The sequence below is a fragment of the Durio zibethinus genome, chromosome 18 (genome assembly GCF_047325235.1).
Source record: "Durio zibethinus cultivar Kanyao isolate XHJ-2024 chromosome 18, ASM4732523v1, whole genome shotgun sequence".
In the NCBI taxonomy this organism is placed as follows: domain Eukaryota; kingdom Viridiplantae; phylum Streptophyta; class Magnoliopsida; order Malvales; family Malvaceae; genus Durio; species Durio zibethinus.
Genome location: NC_143179.1, coordinates 3,974,386 through 3,990,341, shown reverse-complemented (window position 1 = coordinate 3,990,341; position 15,956 = coordinate 3,974,386). Strand labels below are relative to the sequence as shown.

The window sequence follows — 15,956 nt, the reverse complement described above, 5'->3', positions numbered from 1 at the left end:
GCTCTTTTAATTAAAAATGTTAATTTTATTTTTTTTGTTTTATAAATTAAATTTATATATTGTAATTTAAGAGATGTTCAAATCACATTTTTATTTATTTATTTATTTATTATATTCAACAATTATTATTTGTAAATTCTCACATTTATTTTTGTTAACAATTTATTTTCTTTGTATATTTTTTATTTTTACTTTAGATCTCTATAACATAGTGTAATTATTTTTTTAACAAAAAGATCATATTTGAACTATTTTACAAAAGGACAGAAAAACACCAAATTTTTAGTATGAAATTTTCATTTTCATTCTTTTAAAACTATATTTAATTTTTTTTATAAAATATTTAATAATTGATTTATTTTGTACTTTTATATTTCACTTTTAAATTGTCAAAAAAAAATTGAGCTAACTAGTAATTCAACAATTAATTGTAAATCATATTATTATTAAAAGTATAATGTTGTCATAATAGTATTTTTGTTTTGTAATTTTATGTTCTTATCATATTTTTATTAATACATTGTTTACATATATGTATATATATATATTAATAAGTATGATAAAATACGTTATAAATTAAATAAAGTATATTATATATTATTAATTGATCCCTCTAAATTATATGTCAATATCTGCTAATATATATATATATATATATATATATATCTTTTGGTAAACTTCTCTTACATTCTTGTGTGGTTGTGGTTTTTTTTTTTTTTCACGTTATACTCAGTGATTTTTTTTTTTCAATTATCATAATATCCTCCAAATTTTGTTTATATATAAGCCTATGGAAAATGTGAAAATCCAAAAGATTTTCAGGTTGTTCTGATATTTCTGGACTATGGAAAACATTTTATTTTTTTTAATTCTATATAATTTATCTTTGAACATTTTTACCTTTATATTTATTTAACATAAAAAATTCAGGTATAAATTCATTCAAATAAGTAACTTATAATAGCTAACTTCAATATCATATCAAAGATTCATTGCTAATGTTGGACATTTCTTTTTTACAATTTTTCTCGGAAAAAGAATACTGTGGGCCTATGGAGAGTGGCGCCTGCAAGACTATGCAAAAAGAGAAAGAATGGTTAGTGGTGTGTACTATAAAAGCCCAAGCTTGAGTTGTTGTGGAGCCCATCTCTGACTTAAAGAAGCCCAAAATCTTCATGCACCATTGATTAATTGTTGGAGCAGAAAGGGAAAGAGCAGAAAATTATTAGTGCCCGTTTTCGGTTAAGAATTCAAGCATGGAAATTTGATATTGCTGGTCTAAATCTGACTTAAAAGCAATATTCCTGCTCGCGCACCAAGCCACTTAGTTTGTTAATTTTGGACAGTATGTTAACGAATAAAATCTTCAAAGATCCTAAACCAGAGGAAACATATATAGAACATATTGAAGAGGAAAGAGACTAAATGCAGTTGGCTTTGGTGCTTGCTTCCTGGGAAAAGTTAGCTGTTGATGTTCCAAAATTCTGCCAAGGGATGATGACCCCGTGTTTACATTATGCGATCCTTGAATGACAAGGCCCCATCGGGAAGGATATTTTGGTGGGGAATGCACTGTTTGACAATCAAACAATGATCAATGGAAGTTCTTGCTAATAGGGTTTCAGGCCATATATTTAGGTCATGATAACACAGCAGGATCCATATGTGCTCCAGCAGTACTTTTCCACCTGGTTCATGATTGTTATACCGTTTATGCTTACAAATACATGCTTACAAGTTGTTTGCAGTCAAAGCTTTATTGCGCATGAGGTTCACTATTGGTGAGATATCTTAAAAAGTGAAATGTAAAGATCTTATAGATCCTTGAAGATCTAAGAATCAGTCACAGACCCAGTACTAAATGTCGAATGTTTATAGATATCTTTAAATTTTGAAATTTTTAAAAATTTAAAAAAAATTTTAAACATTTTCAAAATTTTAACATCATTTTCACTAATAAATACATATTATAAGTGTACAATTTTTAAAAAATCTTAGATTTATCATTGCCTTCTTATCTACAAGTAGAATGACAATTCATTTTTGCTATATTATTTATGAGCTACCTAATTATTATATTTGGAATCGTGAACAAAAATGGGAAAAAGAGAGCAAGAGTAGGATGAAAAAGGCATCGTGCTTCACCAAGTGAGCAAGAGTAGTATACTTCTTAGCCAACAGATTCATCGACTGTTGGCAAGAGGAGGGACAAAAATGAACGAAGATGGTGGAGACAACGCGGGAAGATTCTGTTGTCAGGTGATGAGGCAAACGTATCTGTTTTGTGTGTAGGGGAATAGGGGAAACTCGAGCAAACAAATTGAAGTGCCAAATTCAATTTAAATTTATTGATTAAACAAATTGAATAGGTGATGAACTTGGACGACATTTCATGTCGCAGAAAAGACACTGAGAGAGAAAGATATGGAAACCCTATAGCTAATCAAAGCTAAGACCCCTACCTGCTACTTGCTGCACCTTTTATCCTACTTGTTAAATTAAGCATGCATATGGATGTACTATGAGATTGATTGTAATAAAATTAAAAATAAAAAATTATTATAATTATGATTAAAAAAAATTAATAAAAATTTTATATTAATTTAATTTTATTAAAATTGATATTTAAATTTAATTGAAAGTATGATAAATTTAATCACAACATATTAAAAATATGATGAAATATAAACAAAGATTAAATCTTGAAAAAAAAAAAAAGAGGGATTCATAAAAAAAAAAAAGGTCTATTATTCTTTTTTATTAATTACTACTATGGAAAAAAATATTTATTGCAAAGGAAATGATAAATTATAAAATTAACAAAAAGGATACTGATTTTACTTTTTTGGCCTTAGTTACACACGAGTTAGAAAAAAAATAAAACAAACCCTCACCATCATTTTTTACTTTTCCCTTTTATTCCAAAACCCATCATAATCCCACTAATCGTTTATTTAACCCTTCTTTATATTTTTAAGTTTTTTTTTTTATTTCCTTGGTATTTTATAATCAATAGAATAATCAAATTTATTTAAAATTTTAAATTTCTTATACTTTAAGCAAATGTATATATAATTATAATAACATATACATATAATTATAGTTTCATGTACATATCATTAATATAATTTATACAAATTAGTTTTGATATTGACAATTAGCTATTTTAGAGTTCCTTCCATAATCATAAGTTTCAAATCTTATGGTCTAACTATAATCTATGATCTTTGTTTATCACTTCTTTCCTTTTTCTCTATTGAAAAAATAATGATTTTCAATTTATTATGAGACGTACTTACGGTTATATTTAAATATATATTCTACAAGTATTATGCACATATCTTATAAATATTATATATATCGTACAAGTATTTTGTATATATTATTGGTGTACTTTATACATGTATTTTTGAGATTAACACAACATACTAGTTTAGAGTACCATATTAACTATAAATTTCAATACTAAATGGTTTTATCATATTAATAGAATAGTTAATATATTTATATTTTAAGTTTTTTTTTATAGTTTTATCAAATATACATAAAGTAATAATAACAATTTTAAAGTACCTTAATAACCATAAATTCCAATATTTAAGATCAACCATAATTGAAGACCTTTATTTATCACTTCTTTCATCTTTTTCTTATGAAAAAATTAAAAATTTTCAATTTTTAATAAAATGTACAATAATTATATCTAACTATATATATCTTATAAGTATTATGTACATATATTATTAGTACATGTATATATCAAATAAGTATTATATACATGACATTAACGTTAATTATCTCGTATAAATGTTTTTTGGATTGACATGGTAAACTACTTTAGAGTATTTTTAACCATAAATTCCAATGTTAAAAAGTTTTACTATATCAATAGAATAATTAATATACTTATATACAAAGATCTTATGACATGAATGACTAAACATAAATATCATGTCTGGTAAATAATTTTCATGAATTAATAGATTAATTCAATCGTTACAAAATGTGAAAGGAATCATCCTATAACTAATTAAAAAAAATATTGAAAAAATGCATCAATTTTTGAAGCAAGATTTTTTTTTTTACTCCTTGCTATTTGAATTTCTAGTTCACTAATAGAGTTGAATTTCGAGTGGCCTCATTAACAGACTTGCGTGCAGAATTACCGGTTGATAAATCCTCTGGTTTCTACATCTGACCAACTAAAGAAAAATGTTCTCCACAATTAGCATCTCATAGAGATGAAATAATGGATATAGATTAGGGATGATAAATATACTCGAATCTATCAAATTTTGATCCAATCTGATTTTTTATAATCAATTTTTATTTTTTTTAAATAAAAATTCGGGTCAGATTATTTTATTTTTTTTAAAAGTTAAAGTCGAAGTTGGAGTCAGATTTTAAATAAATCTATCTTGATCTAATCCGACTCGATATATATATTATATTTTATTATTTATTTAATTTTATATTTATATTTATATGTATTATATTAATAAAATTATTATTAATACTTTAATTTAAGATATTAACTTAATAAAAATACTAAATTTATGTATAATTACGATGTAATTTTATTAAAATAATAATATTTTATAAATATTATATTAAATTAATTTTAAATAAGATCAAATAGATTGCAGTTTTATATATGTGCGGGTTAGATCAAATATTAAAAAATATATATTTTAATATAAAACTCATATATATATTTTATAAAATTAGATCAAAGTCAGGGCTAGAAAAACCCACTCCGACCTATCTCATTGCCATCAATAATATAAATACACCTTCAACATCCTTGGTCTAGATGAAAAGCCATACACTCGGTACGAAAAGATGAAAAATTATGATGCAAAGATGGTTTAGCATCAAGGAATTGAGAAAAAGTAAGCCCCTAGCCATGATAATTCTTTAGTTTCCAATTGGCAAATCAATTAATAAAAGAATATATGAGAAGCATCTAGCATGTATATCCTCATTTTCATTGATGTTCTTGTCCAGCCTTGGAGTGCTAGCTTACACTATCAAAAAGATAAAAGATATCAACTTGCTAAAAGATATTCACAATAATTATGGCATAGAAAACAACAGCAGTAGCATCAATAACTCAATTGAAGAAAGATGATCAAATGAACTTACCTAGTTCTTTATAAGGCGATATACATTAGACAGTGAAAAAAGAAATCATAAAAATCGCCATAGTTTTAATTATGATGGCAGTAGCCATAGTTATAGTGGTTGATCCTACCTTCTCCCTGTGAAACAGATGAATTGGGTTTTAATTCTGTTCTTTGTATAATAGATGGGAATGGAGGAAAAATAAAAAACCCACCACGCTGCAAGATTAGAAAGCTGAGAGGATGATGGATCTGAACAGGAATCAAGCAGTAACAGAGACATTAGCAAAATCCTGAAATCACAAACTTGATCCTCTCACGTGCAAAATTTGGTATTGTGTTACTGTCACTTTATATGAAATTCTTATATTATCAGGAGGAATATCGCATCTGATCTGCACTAGGAAACAAATTTGCCATTTGTTTTGGTTGATATATAATTCAAAAAATAAAATGCTAAAGCTATTTTGTATGGAAGTTCTGATTCCCTCTCTTAAATAAAACCACTCTTTTACCTTTCTCAATTCTATTAAACACACTCAAATAGCTTCCCATCCCAAAAAAGACACTTTTTCTGGATAAGACGGGCAGATCCTTGTTTGCTTTTACTTCCAAGATTATCTTCTTGACAAAGAGTAGAGACAGCTTTATTCAATGCATAAGAATTGGACTTTCAATGCAAGACATTATCACAATGTTATGATATATTTATAGACATGGTAAAAGAAGACATAATTCAGTATGACAAAACTCCACTAGAACTAAAGCAACAATGCATCTATGGAGGACATACTCTCCAATGTTTGAGTCTCACATCTAAGTTCATAGATGCTATGTGTTTGATTAAATTACCTTGGATAGTTAGACTAATGCATCTACCAGAACCTTACTTTATCAAACACATAAAATAGAAGACGAAAAAGAACCATCATTTACTCTCATACTATAAAAAGATAAAAGTTTTGTTGATTAAATTACCTTGGATAGTTCGAGAAGTGCATAATCTGGGAGATCAGGGTTAATCAGATCGAAAAACCAAATGCTCCGCTGCTAGCTCTAATATCTGTAAAACCCAAAATAGACAATGATATTTGTATTTTGTAATTTTGAGAAGCAGAAGGGGATTTGAAAATTTCTTTGAGTAATAATTTTTTTTTATTGTATCAATTAATAAATAATATTTCCTTCTGAAGAATTCATTTGCGGATTCCTTGTTAAAATGGATGTTGATAATCCCTTTTGTTCCATGCTTGGTCGAGTATAAAGATATTTTGTATGCTTGTAGATGCCTATCCCGTGGATACTTATGCAGGGTTTGGTCTTATTGAGATGTAATCATCCCATTTAATAATTTTTCTTTTCTGGTCGAGAAAAAAATAATAAAAACTTAAGGTGCATATTATTACAGGATTTGATCTTATTGGGACGTAATCATCCTATTTAATAAAATTTATTTCTTTTTGGTTGAGTAATAAAAACTTAAGGTGGACCGTACGTTTTTGTAATCCCGGATTCCCCCAAGAAAAATTTCAAAATTGTTAATGTGCTTCGAAATTCGGCAGTCTTCAAATTTCGTAATAATAATGGTCGTCTTTATTTCCTTCGATAAATTCTTTTGTCAGTAAAACCTTTTATATGAATGCACACGTACAATCGATAATTTAATTCATCACTGAGAGATTTCAACTCGATTCAATCTTATGAAATCGATTTTTTTTTTTAAAATTCAAGTTATGGGTTGGATGAGATCATATAAAATTATGAAACAATCGGGATCAGATTCAAATTTTAGACAAATTCGATCTGATCCGATATTATATAAAAAATTATTTTTTATATAATTATATAATTATTTATATATATTTATATAATTATATTTTTAAATATTTATATTTAAAAAATAATCTTTTATATTTTAAAAATAATATTTTATTAATTTTGGATCGGATCGAGTCGGATATGATTTATATATTATCGAGTAGGGTCGGATTCGGATATGAAAAAACAAAAAAAAATTCGGATTGGATCGGGTTTGGGGCGAGCAAAACCCGCCTCGAACCTTATCCGATGTCAACTCTATGCACACGTACATATATGTAAAACTAAAATATTACTAATAAATAAATTTAATTAGTTAAAATTTATTTTTTTTGATAAAAAAATTTTGAGTTCAAGTTTGAAATTATCTCGAATGCATGATTTGTAATCGTCTGTCTTATACTGTTAGGTGTAATATATTTTATCCTATTTGAAAGACTGAGCAATCTATCTATCTTTAAATTTTTTTAATAAAAAAAATTAAAATATTAAATAATACAATTAATCTCTTAATTTCATTTTAAATGAAAAAAAAAAGCAACCTAAAAAACTCTTTTAAGGACATGCATATATATAAAAAAAAGCCGTTTTTTATTTTTTTAAAAAACAACAGAAAAATAAATTTTTAAAAATATTTTTATTAATTTTTTAGCACCATTTATTATATTATGTTACGTGTTCAACTTATAATTTTTAATTTGTCTGTACCATTTATAATGATATATACATATATATATATATATATATATATATATATATATATATATATATATCGTGACTCACTTCCTACTTTGGAAGCCAAGTCTAACATATATTCGTGGTTTTCTTTTTGTGATATATAGCTCGACCAATGTAAGCATATATAACAAGCCTTATGTATATATCGATAGTTGTAAATGTACTTATCACTGCCAAAAGTTCTAATATTTTTCTTTAGGGCAAGTTTAATTACTTGTTACTGTACCAAAGATACAAATTTTCTTAACAAGGCTACTCCCTCTTTGGGACTGGTTTCTTGTATTTCCACCCATCGCAGCCGCCATCATTTTCCATTGACATACTGCTAAAAATATTATTTTATTAGTTTATAAAACCTGAAATTGTGATAAAACTTTTAGGCTTTAATATGAAAATATTATTAATTATTATAAATTTTATATATAAAAAAATATTTATAACAACGACAATAAAAAAAAAAATTATGCTTTAATATGAAAATATTATTAACTATTATAAATTTTATTCCATACTTCTGCTCCATCTTAAGCAAGTAATAAAATCTCTTGTTATATCGACTTTATTGGGCTCGACAATAAATGGGGTTTATCTCTTGTTCTTTAAGTCTTGACTTGAACTCGGGTTGTCATGAATGTAATTCAAACCGATCGAGAAATTCCCATCCATCAAAATGATATTTCTTTTTGGTTTCTGAAACTATAGGTTAAAAAGTTGCATATTAATTAAATCTACAAGCATTAATTTGTCAAAATTTTTTATTCAATTTAAATATCAATTACGATTAGAATGTTCTTGGAAAAAAATTATTTAAAAAATATAAAATTTAATTTAATTAATTTATATAACTATCGTTAAAAATTATTAACGAATAAATTTTAATTTAAATTTTAACACTTATAATTTTTATCTTTGTTTTCATATTACAATCTCATTTAAGATAAATAAATTATTTAAAAATTAAGATTGCTTGACGGAAATAACTATTATTGATGAATAAAAATTGGTTACTGTATGCATAAATTAATCAATGAATAAATGATTTTATACATATAGAATGAAAATTTTGCAGCTATATTATCCGCATGCATGGTTTATTAGCACTAAATTATTAATACAGTAATAACTTTAAAATAGAATTTTTTTTAAATATAAAAAAAGGTCGAATCATTTGGACTAAATCTTGTCTTTATAAATTGGAATTTCAACGTTACACGTTGTTTACTCTCTTTCAAACCTATTTCTTGGGCTTCACTCTGATCGGTCCATTGCAACCAAACTAAACCGAAAGGCAGTCCAACCTTGTGTTTGAATGGCTTTAAATAATTACCTAAAGATTTATCTATTTCTGCCATTTTCTAAGCCTACAATAAAACCCAAAAATCTAAATGTCCAGGCATAGGCCCACGAAGTCCAGCTTATATGCGCCTCCATGGATATTCATTCAATTTGTACTACATATGTACTGACCAAACTCAAATAGCACCAATCTAGTACTACAACTCTGCAACAACTGAAACTCGTTCCACGATCCCGAAGAAACAATCTTATGGAATTTAAATATTAAATTTATTAAATATTATTTTTAAAAAATAATTATATAAGTTAATTAAATTAAATTTTGATTCGAAATAATTATTTTATATCATTCATAAATTTTGGACCGAATACAATTTATAGTTACGAATTTGATCTATAACATTGCAGAATTACATAGAGAAGCAAATGGATCTTGTTTTTCTAACTACGGTCACTTTGATTGTCGGGGCATTCTTGGAGAAACCAATAGCCTCCCATCTCCGATGAGCTGATGGCCTTGGGAGATTCTCGGGCACTATCGTCTCTAGCGAATTTGCACGCCATGGAGGGCACATTTTTTCATCGCTCCATCTTGCAACTCTCAAGTTTGATTCTGTGACAACTGATGGGATTTCTTTAGCAATGACGTTGCCGTCATTTATATCACCTACTTGCAATCCAATTATCATGGAAGCCACCCCCAATACGCATTGCTTTCTCCATTTGTCATCCCTTGGCCTAAGAAAATCAATTCAACAAAATAAAAAAGTGTCAAAATCTTGCATGGTAGTACAATCTTAAAGAGGTAAATTAATGGATATATGTCACTAATCACGTATAATAAAATATTAATTCTTAATTTCATTTATTATGATTCAAATCTTGAAAGTTTTAAATATAACAGAGTTGATAAATACTTTATATTATGTGGACTTACCATGCAACTTGGGATGCCTTGGAGTTAGAAGAACAGATGTCTAAGGCAGGAGTTGGTCTCGGAGGGGAGACGTTGAGGCAGCAACTAGTAGAAATGGCCATTTCTCCGCCTCTCTTTACCTTGCTCTCCCTCCAAAAAGAGAGGGAATTTATATATATAGAGGAGCTCTAACTTGTTACAAAAGGCTGGTTGGTTTTGAGTTGTTGCCTCTTGGAGTCGTTGGTCAGACCACGGTAGCTGACAAGGAACCAAAGCTGGCACTTAGTGGTTAAACCACGTGGGTTGGACCCTCCAATCAAGCCACCATTATGCTTGCCGTTATAACCATTGTTTCTTTAGGGACGCGTGTGGGAAACACTTTCCTCTAGGGTAAAGACAGATTTTTGTCGTTGCTCATTTTCATCGTGCCATTTTCCTTTACATAGCCGACGCTAATACTACTTCTAGACGTTTGTTCAAGACTTTGGGTGATTTGACCTTCTATATTTTCATCCATCTTTATTTTTTATTTTTTAATTTATTTTTAAATTCAAATTTTTTTACTTAATTCATATGACCCCTCTAAATACTCTCATTCACATAATTTTTTAAAATTTAATTAATATACTTATCTTTTAAACTAATATTCAGTCGATCACTCATTTTTATTTTCTTTTGCTTGAGATTTTAGAGATTTGGCTTATTTGTTAACCACATTATTATATTATATGATACTAAGTATAAATAATATTTGGTTTTTACGTAATTTTTAATAAATAAAAATCCACTTATATTAATATATATTTTTATTTAATAATAAAAATTTTAAAATTTGCACTAATATAAATGGATATCTCCTTGTTCTTCATGTATATATTTTCTTTTAAAATTAAAAAAAAAGTAATTTATCAAAACAAATCGCATGTGGTATGGATATGTTGTTAATAAGTGTCTTAAAAATATCTTTCAAAATAAATAAAAAATATTATAATGAGATAATTAATAATTGATTTTATAAAATTTATTCTAATAAAAAATAAATTACTTGATTTAATCATTTTTAATTTTTAAAACTCTTCTTAAAGAACTTGTTAAGAAAATTTATATAACGTAAAATAAAATTTTTTTATGTATTTTTAATCATTAATTTTAATAAATTCAAAAGATAAAAAATAATTTAATCTCTTAAAAAATAAATTATTTTGTTAATCTCTTAAATTTATTAAATTAATAAAAATATAAAATTTTTTATATAAATTAATCCTTCTTATTTATGAATAATAATTAATATCAATAGACACCAAAAGTGACATTTTTCACGCAAATACAAGCTATCATTTGAAAAAGAAGTCTAATAAAATTAACATTTTTGCCATTAATAGTTAAAAAAAATATATAGTTTTTGGAAACCTCAATTTCCAAAAAGTCAGTTGCCATTTTAGTGGTCCACTTAGAAAAAGTGTCATCATAAATATAATAATCATAATTATAATAATTACTGAAAATATCTAAATACAGTTTTATTGGTGACGACTTTTAATTGCCGATGTAACAAAAAAAATCTTAAAATTTTCGATCATAAAAGGAAAAAAATCTGAAATTAGATATTTGCAAATCCTAATCACAAAAGTCTTAAACCGACATAGTTTAAGGAGGTCCCACTGCTTTGCCTTAAAATCCGACCAGTCAGACCTCAGCCCTTCAGCTGAATAATAACACCCTTGCTCCTTCCCTTGTGTGAACCGCCCAAAATCTCTCTCTCTCTCTCTCTCTCTTTTGCTCAGAAAAGAAAAAAAAAAGATAGTAGATCGTAGATTAGAGTGAAAATCGCTATAATTTTGTCTTTTTTTCATTTGTCACGAAAACCACCCTAATTATTTCTTTTTGGGTCCTTTTCTAGGCCCTAATCTTGAAAACCCTAAATCTTGAGAAAATTGGTTATTATTTAATATAGTATGAGTTTTCCCTAATTGGCAGGCGAATTTAAAACTCATTGACGAGATTATTGCATTGGCATGGTTGTCTTAGAATTTTGAGCTGAGTTGACTAGCGAGTTGACTAGATATCGAAAGTTTTTTTTTAAAGTTATTTGGGGTTGAATTTGGAGGATGTGATGATGGAGGGAAATAACGGAGTCGGTTGTTTAGAAAATGCGAGCACAAGCGAGGGTAAGCCACCGAATCCTTGTACGCCGTCGTATAGGCAGCAGTGTCCGGCCAGTGATGGCGTTTCGAAGCCCTGTAAAAAGTCCCTCGTTCGACACCCGTCTCTTGTGAGTTCCCTTTTCATGATTTTCTTCTTCCTTTTTGTTTTAAATTCAGTCGGTGCCATTTTAATTGTCGTTAATTTTTTTTTTATCTTTTTACCGTTTTGAGGTGGAATTTTGAGTTTGGAGTGTATTAATTACTTGAAATTATGGGTTTTAAATATGGGTACTTTTGAATGGGAAATGGTGGGCAAGAAGAATAAAACTGTTAAATAAAAATAGTGCAATTAATGAATCTGATTAGTTAAGTGGTTTATGTTGAGGGTATTTTGTAAAGGGATTTGAAGAAATCAGCTTTGTTTTTGGTAGATAGGTTGCTTGTGGTATTGAACAATGTGATTACGTATTCACCTTTCCCAAGTGTACCCCGTCAAAGAAAAGAAACTGAAACTGAAACTGAAAGTAAGATTACTTATTCAATTCCCATAATTGAGAGTAAAATAAAATGAAGGGGTATTATCGGGAGCTAAACTGGTAGATGGCTTGAGAATATGAGGAAAGACATTTTTTAATTGTTTTGGTATAGAATGCATATAGCTGAGCCCAATGATCTGTATAAATTGAGTGGAGATAAGATGTATCCGGCTCAAATTATCTCATAATTGGCTGCTGGCTGTTTCTCTTAGCTAATTGTCATCCTATTAATATGAGGAGGTTTCTTTTTTAACTTTTTGCTGAATTTAGATACACAGCATGCCCCAGCCTCTCTCCCCTCCTCCTTTTCTCCTGGACTGCTTTTATGTATTGAAGACTAAAGTATCATAATTTTAGCTGGATGTGATTGTTTATGTGCGCTGATGGTTATGTGGATCTTATTCTAATATTTGAAATTTCTCGGTGCTTTACCATGTTTAGAATTGTTCTTTCTTTCTTAATAATATTATCTTGAAGGAATTATATTTGTTTTGAGTTGTTTTTAGAGTTCTAGAAGTTTGTTTTCAACTGATGAAATCTGCACGTGTTGATTCTCATAGAAATACAAACTTTCTTTTGTTTCTGAATTTTAGCAGGTGAAGTCAAAGACATTGGATATTGCTGTTGGAAATGGACATGTCGTAGAGAATCATGGTGCTGAGTTCACCCCTATTGTCCGTTCTGGAGCATGGGCTGACATAGGGCTTCGAACGAGCATGGAAGATGTGTATTTGTGTGTTGATGATTTTATGCATGATTATGGGCTCAAGAATTTTGCTGATGGGCCCAGTGCCTTTTATGGGGTATATACCTTCCCTTATACTTTTGTTCCTCTAGTGTGCATGTTTTGTTTGTAGGATAATCGTGGTGCAGGTGTAGTTTAGATCTGATACTTCTGTTGCATAATCTTCCTCTTCAAGTTCATTTTTCTAGTCAAGAGTTTTGAAGTATGATGTTCTTTAGTCGGGTTTCATAAAGTGTAAAATTTGAGGTCCTTTCAAGCTGGCTGTTTAGTTCATTCACTGAGATTAAAAGCAGTTTTTCTCTTAGTTTCTTAGAAGCTTTGCTGCAAAAGCAAAATAACCCAGGCCAGAGATGCTTTTATGGGATCTTGGATAGTAACAAGTTTTATTAACAGCCGGGATATGCCAAGTTGGAATGGTTGTAGATTACTTTTCATCTGTTTGTGCATTGATGGCTGTTTAACATTTGCGTTTCCAACTTTTTGGTGATCAGATGTTTGATGGACATGGTGGGAAGCATGCTGCTGACTTTGCTTGCTATCGTTTGCCAAGGTTTATTGTTGAGGATGAAGATTTTCCTGGAGAGATCGAGAGGGTTGTTGCTTCAGCATTTCTGCAAACTGATACTGCTTTTGCAGAAGCTTGTGCATCGAATTCAGCCCTTGCTTCTGGTACCACCGCATTGGCAGCTCTAGTTCTTGGGAGGTTAGAATTGTCTACTAACAGAAAGTATTTGTTTGAAATATTCTCCTATTTAACTTAGTGTGTAATGCAATAGCGTTCCTTCATCATACATTTAAACCATTAAGTAACAATAGCCCACTGGAGGTACTGCCACTGAATTGCGTTGTTTGCTAGCCATATTGGTGGCCTGTTTTATTGCGGGAAATTTTTCTTCTTTACCAGAATGTCATCCTGCAAGAGACACTTTTTTGTCAAATGATTTCCCCCATCTTCTTCCCTTTCCCTCACCCATTTCTCTCTTCCTGTCTTCATGGTAAGAATGATATCTCTGTGATCATGCAGTAGACTAATTCAGTGTTCAAACATAGTCAACAAGCATGGTTTCAGTTGAAGAATGGACATTATATTCCAAATTACTATTTGCATATTACATTTTTTATGTATTTGCTTCCTGTTCTAGTGACAATATTAAAATGCCAATGAGCTTAGAGGAAGTAATATAATGGTGCCTTGTTTCTGTGATGATATATAATGCACATTCAAACTTGTTGGCAAAGATTATCGGATGTATATAAAACTGCTTAAATTTATAATCCTATGAAAAAGATGCACTTAAAAAATTAAAAAATTCTGTTGTAAGGCATTACTTGTAAATCTAATTAGATTAATGATAAAGAAATGGATATGAATTGATTAAATTTGCTAATTCTTTTTTTTTCCGATCCCCTCCCTCTTGGTGTAAGGATGTTCTGTCACATTTTAAATTTAATATCCATGTCAACCAATTAGATCTCATGCTTTAAGTGATGCTAGATGTCATCACTTGTTTGTTAACTTTGTTTCTGATGGCAGAATGTTGGTTGTGGCAAATGCTGGAGATTGTCGAGCAGTTTTATGTCATCGTGGCAAAGCAATTGAAATGTCAAGAGATCACAAACCCATTTGCGATATAGAGAGAAAGCGCATATTGGCATCTGGAGGCTATGTATATGATGGTTACCTGAATGGGCAACTTAATGTGGCTCGTGCTTTAGGAGATTGGCACATGGAAGGAATGAAAGGTGCAGATGGTGGACCGCTGAGTGCAGAGCCAGAGCTAATGACTGCAAATCTAACCGAGGAGGATGAATTCCTTATCATTGGATGTGATGGGCTTTGGGATGTTTTTCGAAGCCAAAATGCTGTTGATTTTGCTAGACGGAGGCTTCAGGAGCACAATGATCCTGCCATGTGCAGTAAGGATCTGGTTGATGAAGCTTTGAAGAGGAAAAGTGGGGATAACTTGGCTGTTGTTGTTGTTTGCTTTCAATCCCATCCACCCCTAAACTTGGTCGCCCCTCGCCCTAGGGTGCAGAGGAGCTTTTCTGCTCAGGGTTTGAGGGAGTTGCAAAGCTTCTTGGATGGTTTGGGAAACTGAGATGCTGACTAATGCTTACTGTTTTTTTTTTACCTCTTCCAACTGAGTAGTTCAATTGTAGTTGTAGGTATTGAGAGAATAATGAGTTTCAATTGTAACATAGGCGGCGGATGCAAGTCCATCCACATAATTTGTTGTTTCTGAAATAGGAGTTGATTTCTCTTATTTTTGGCCTTTTGTAGGCACTTTTTCAAACTGAATTGGATTGATCGAAATTTGCATGTCCTTAGGTTTACTTTCCTGTTGCATTGCTCCATTTATCCTATCATGAGTAGTCCACTTGGATATTAAACTACTTAGAGTTGTTCGTTCAAAAAAAAAAAAAAAACGAGATTATTAGTAACAAAACCAAAAATTTTAATTATTTGATTTACTAAAAGATAAAATTGTAATTTAGCAAAAATAAAATTAATATTTTATATATGAATTTTTTTGAAGAAAAATGTTGAGGTGTAAAGATAAAATTAAAAGATGTATTTAGAACCATTCATAATTATTTTTTCAATTATTCCTTTGAGAGACAGGAAAATATCGAATTTGA

At 29.2% G+C, this 15,956-nt stretch overlaps 2 protein-coding genes across 3 annotated transcripts; one reads left to right on the top strand and one right to left on the bottom strand.

Annotated features, from left to right (window-relative positions):
* Window positions 1–9,295: 9,295 nt before the first annotated feature.
* LOC149513619 (protein CHLOROPLAST VESICULATION-like) lies at window positions 9,296–10,071 on the bottom strand. The gene is made up of 2 exons (XM_089747020.1): window positions 9,913–10,071; window positions 9,296–9,713 (listed from the first exon to the last, which is right to left on the bottom strand). Exons 1-2 carry the CDS (start codon window positions 10,011–10,013, stop codon window positions 9,386–9,388), a joined length of 429 nt encoding a protein of 142 aa, XP_089603146.1. The 5' UTR covers window positions 10,014–10,071; the 3' UTR covers window positions 9,296–9,385.
* Window positions 10,072–11,594: 1,523 nt separating this feature from the next.
* LOC149513618 (putative protein phosphatase 2C 22) lies at window positions 11,595–15,650 on the top strand. Of its 2 annotated transcripts, none has more exons than XM_089747018.1 (4): window positions 11,595–12,163; window positions 13,168–13,374; window positions 13,808–14,019; window positions 14,851–15,650. In XM_089747018.1, exons 1-4 carry the CDS (start codon window positions 12,005–12,007, stop codon window positions 15,413–15,415), a joined length of 1,143 nt encoding a protein of 380 aa, XP_089603144.1. In that variant the 5' UTR covers window positions 11,595–12,004; the 3' UTR covers window positions 15,416–15,650. The 2 variants fall into 2 exon arrangements, with proteins under 2 accessions (XP_089603144.1, XP_089603143.1); XM_089747017.1 differs by having other exon boundaries at window positions 11,631–12,163; window positions 13,165–13,374.
* The last annotated feature ends 306 nt before the right edge of the window (window positions 15,651–15,956 follow it).

Bases quoted from the DNA above. Each gene is read 5' to 3' on its own strand.
- LOC149513619 (XM_089747020.1), bottom strand. From the start codon at position 10,013: ATGGCCATTTCTACTAGTTGCTGCCTCAACGTCTCCCCTCCGAGACCA. The intron at 9,714-9,912 runs GTAAGTCCACAT...TGATTTTCTTAG, and splicing joins AAGGCATCCCAAGTTGCATG to GCCAAGGGATGACAAATGGA.
- LOC149513618 (XM_089747017.1), top strand. From the start codon at position 12,005: ATGATGGAGGGAAATAACGGAGTCGGTTGTTTAGAAAATGCGAGCACA. The intron at 12,164-13,164 runs GTGAGTTCCCTT...TCTGAATTTTAG, and splicing joins TCGTTCGACACCCGTCTCTT to CAGGTGAAGTCAAAGACATT. The intron at 14,020-14,850 runs GTTAGAATTGTC...TTCTGATGGCAG, and splicing joins GCAGCTCTAGTTCTTGGGAG to AATGTTGGTTGTGGCAAATG.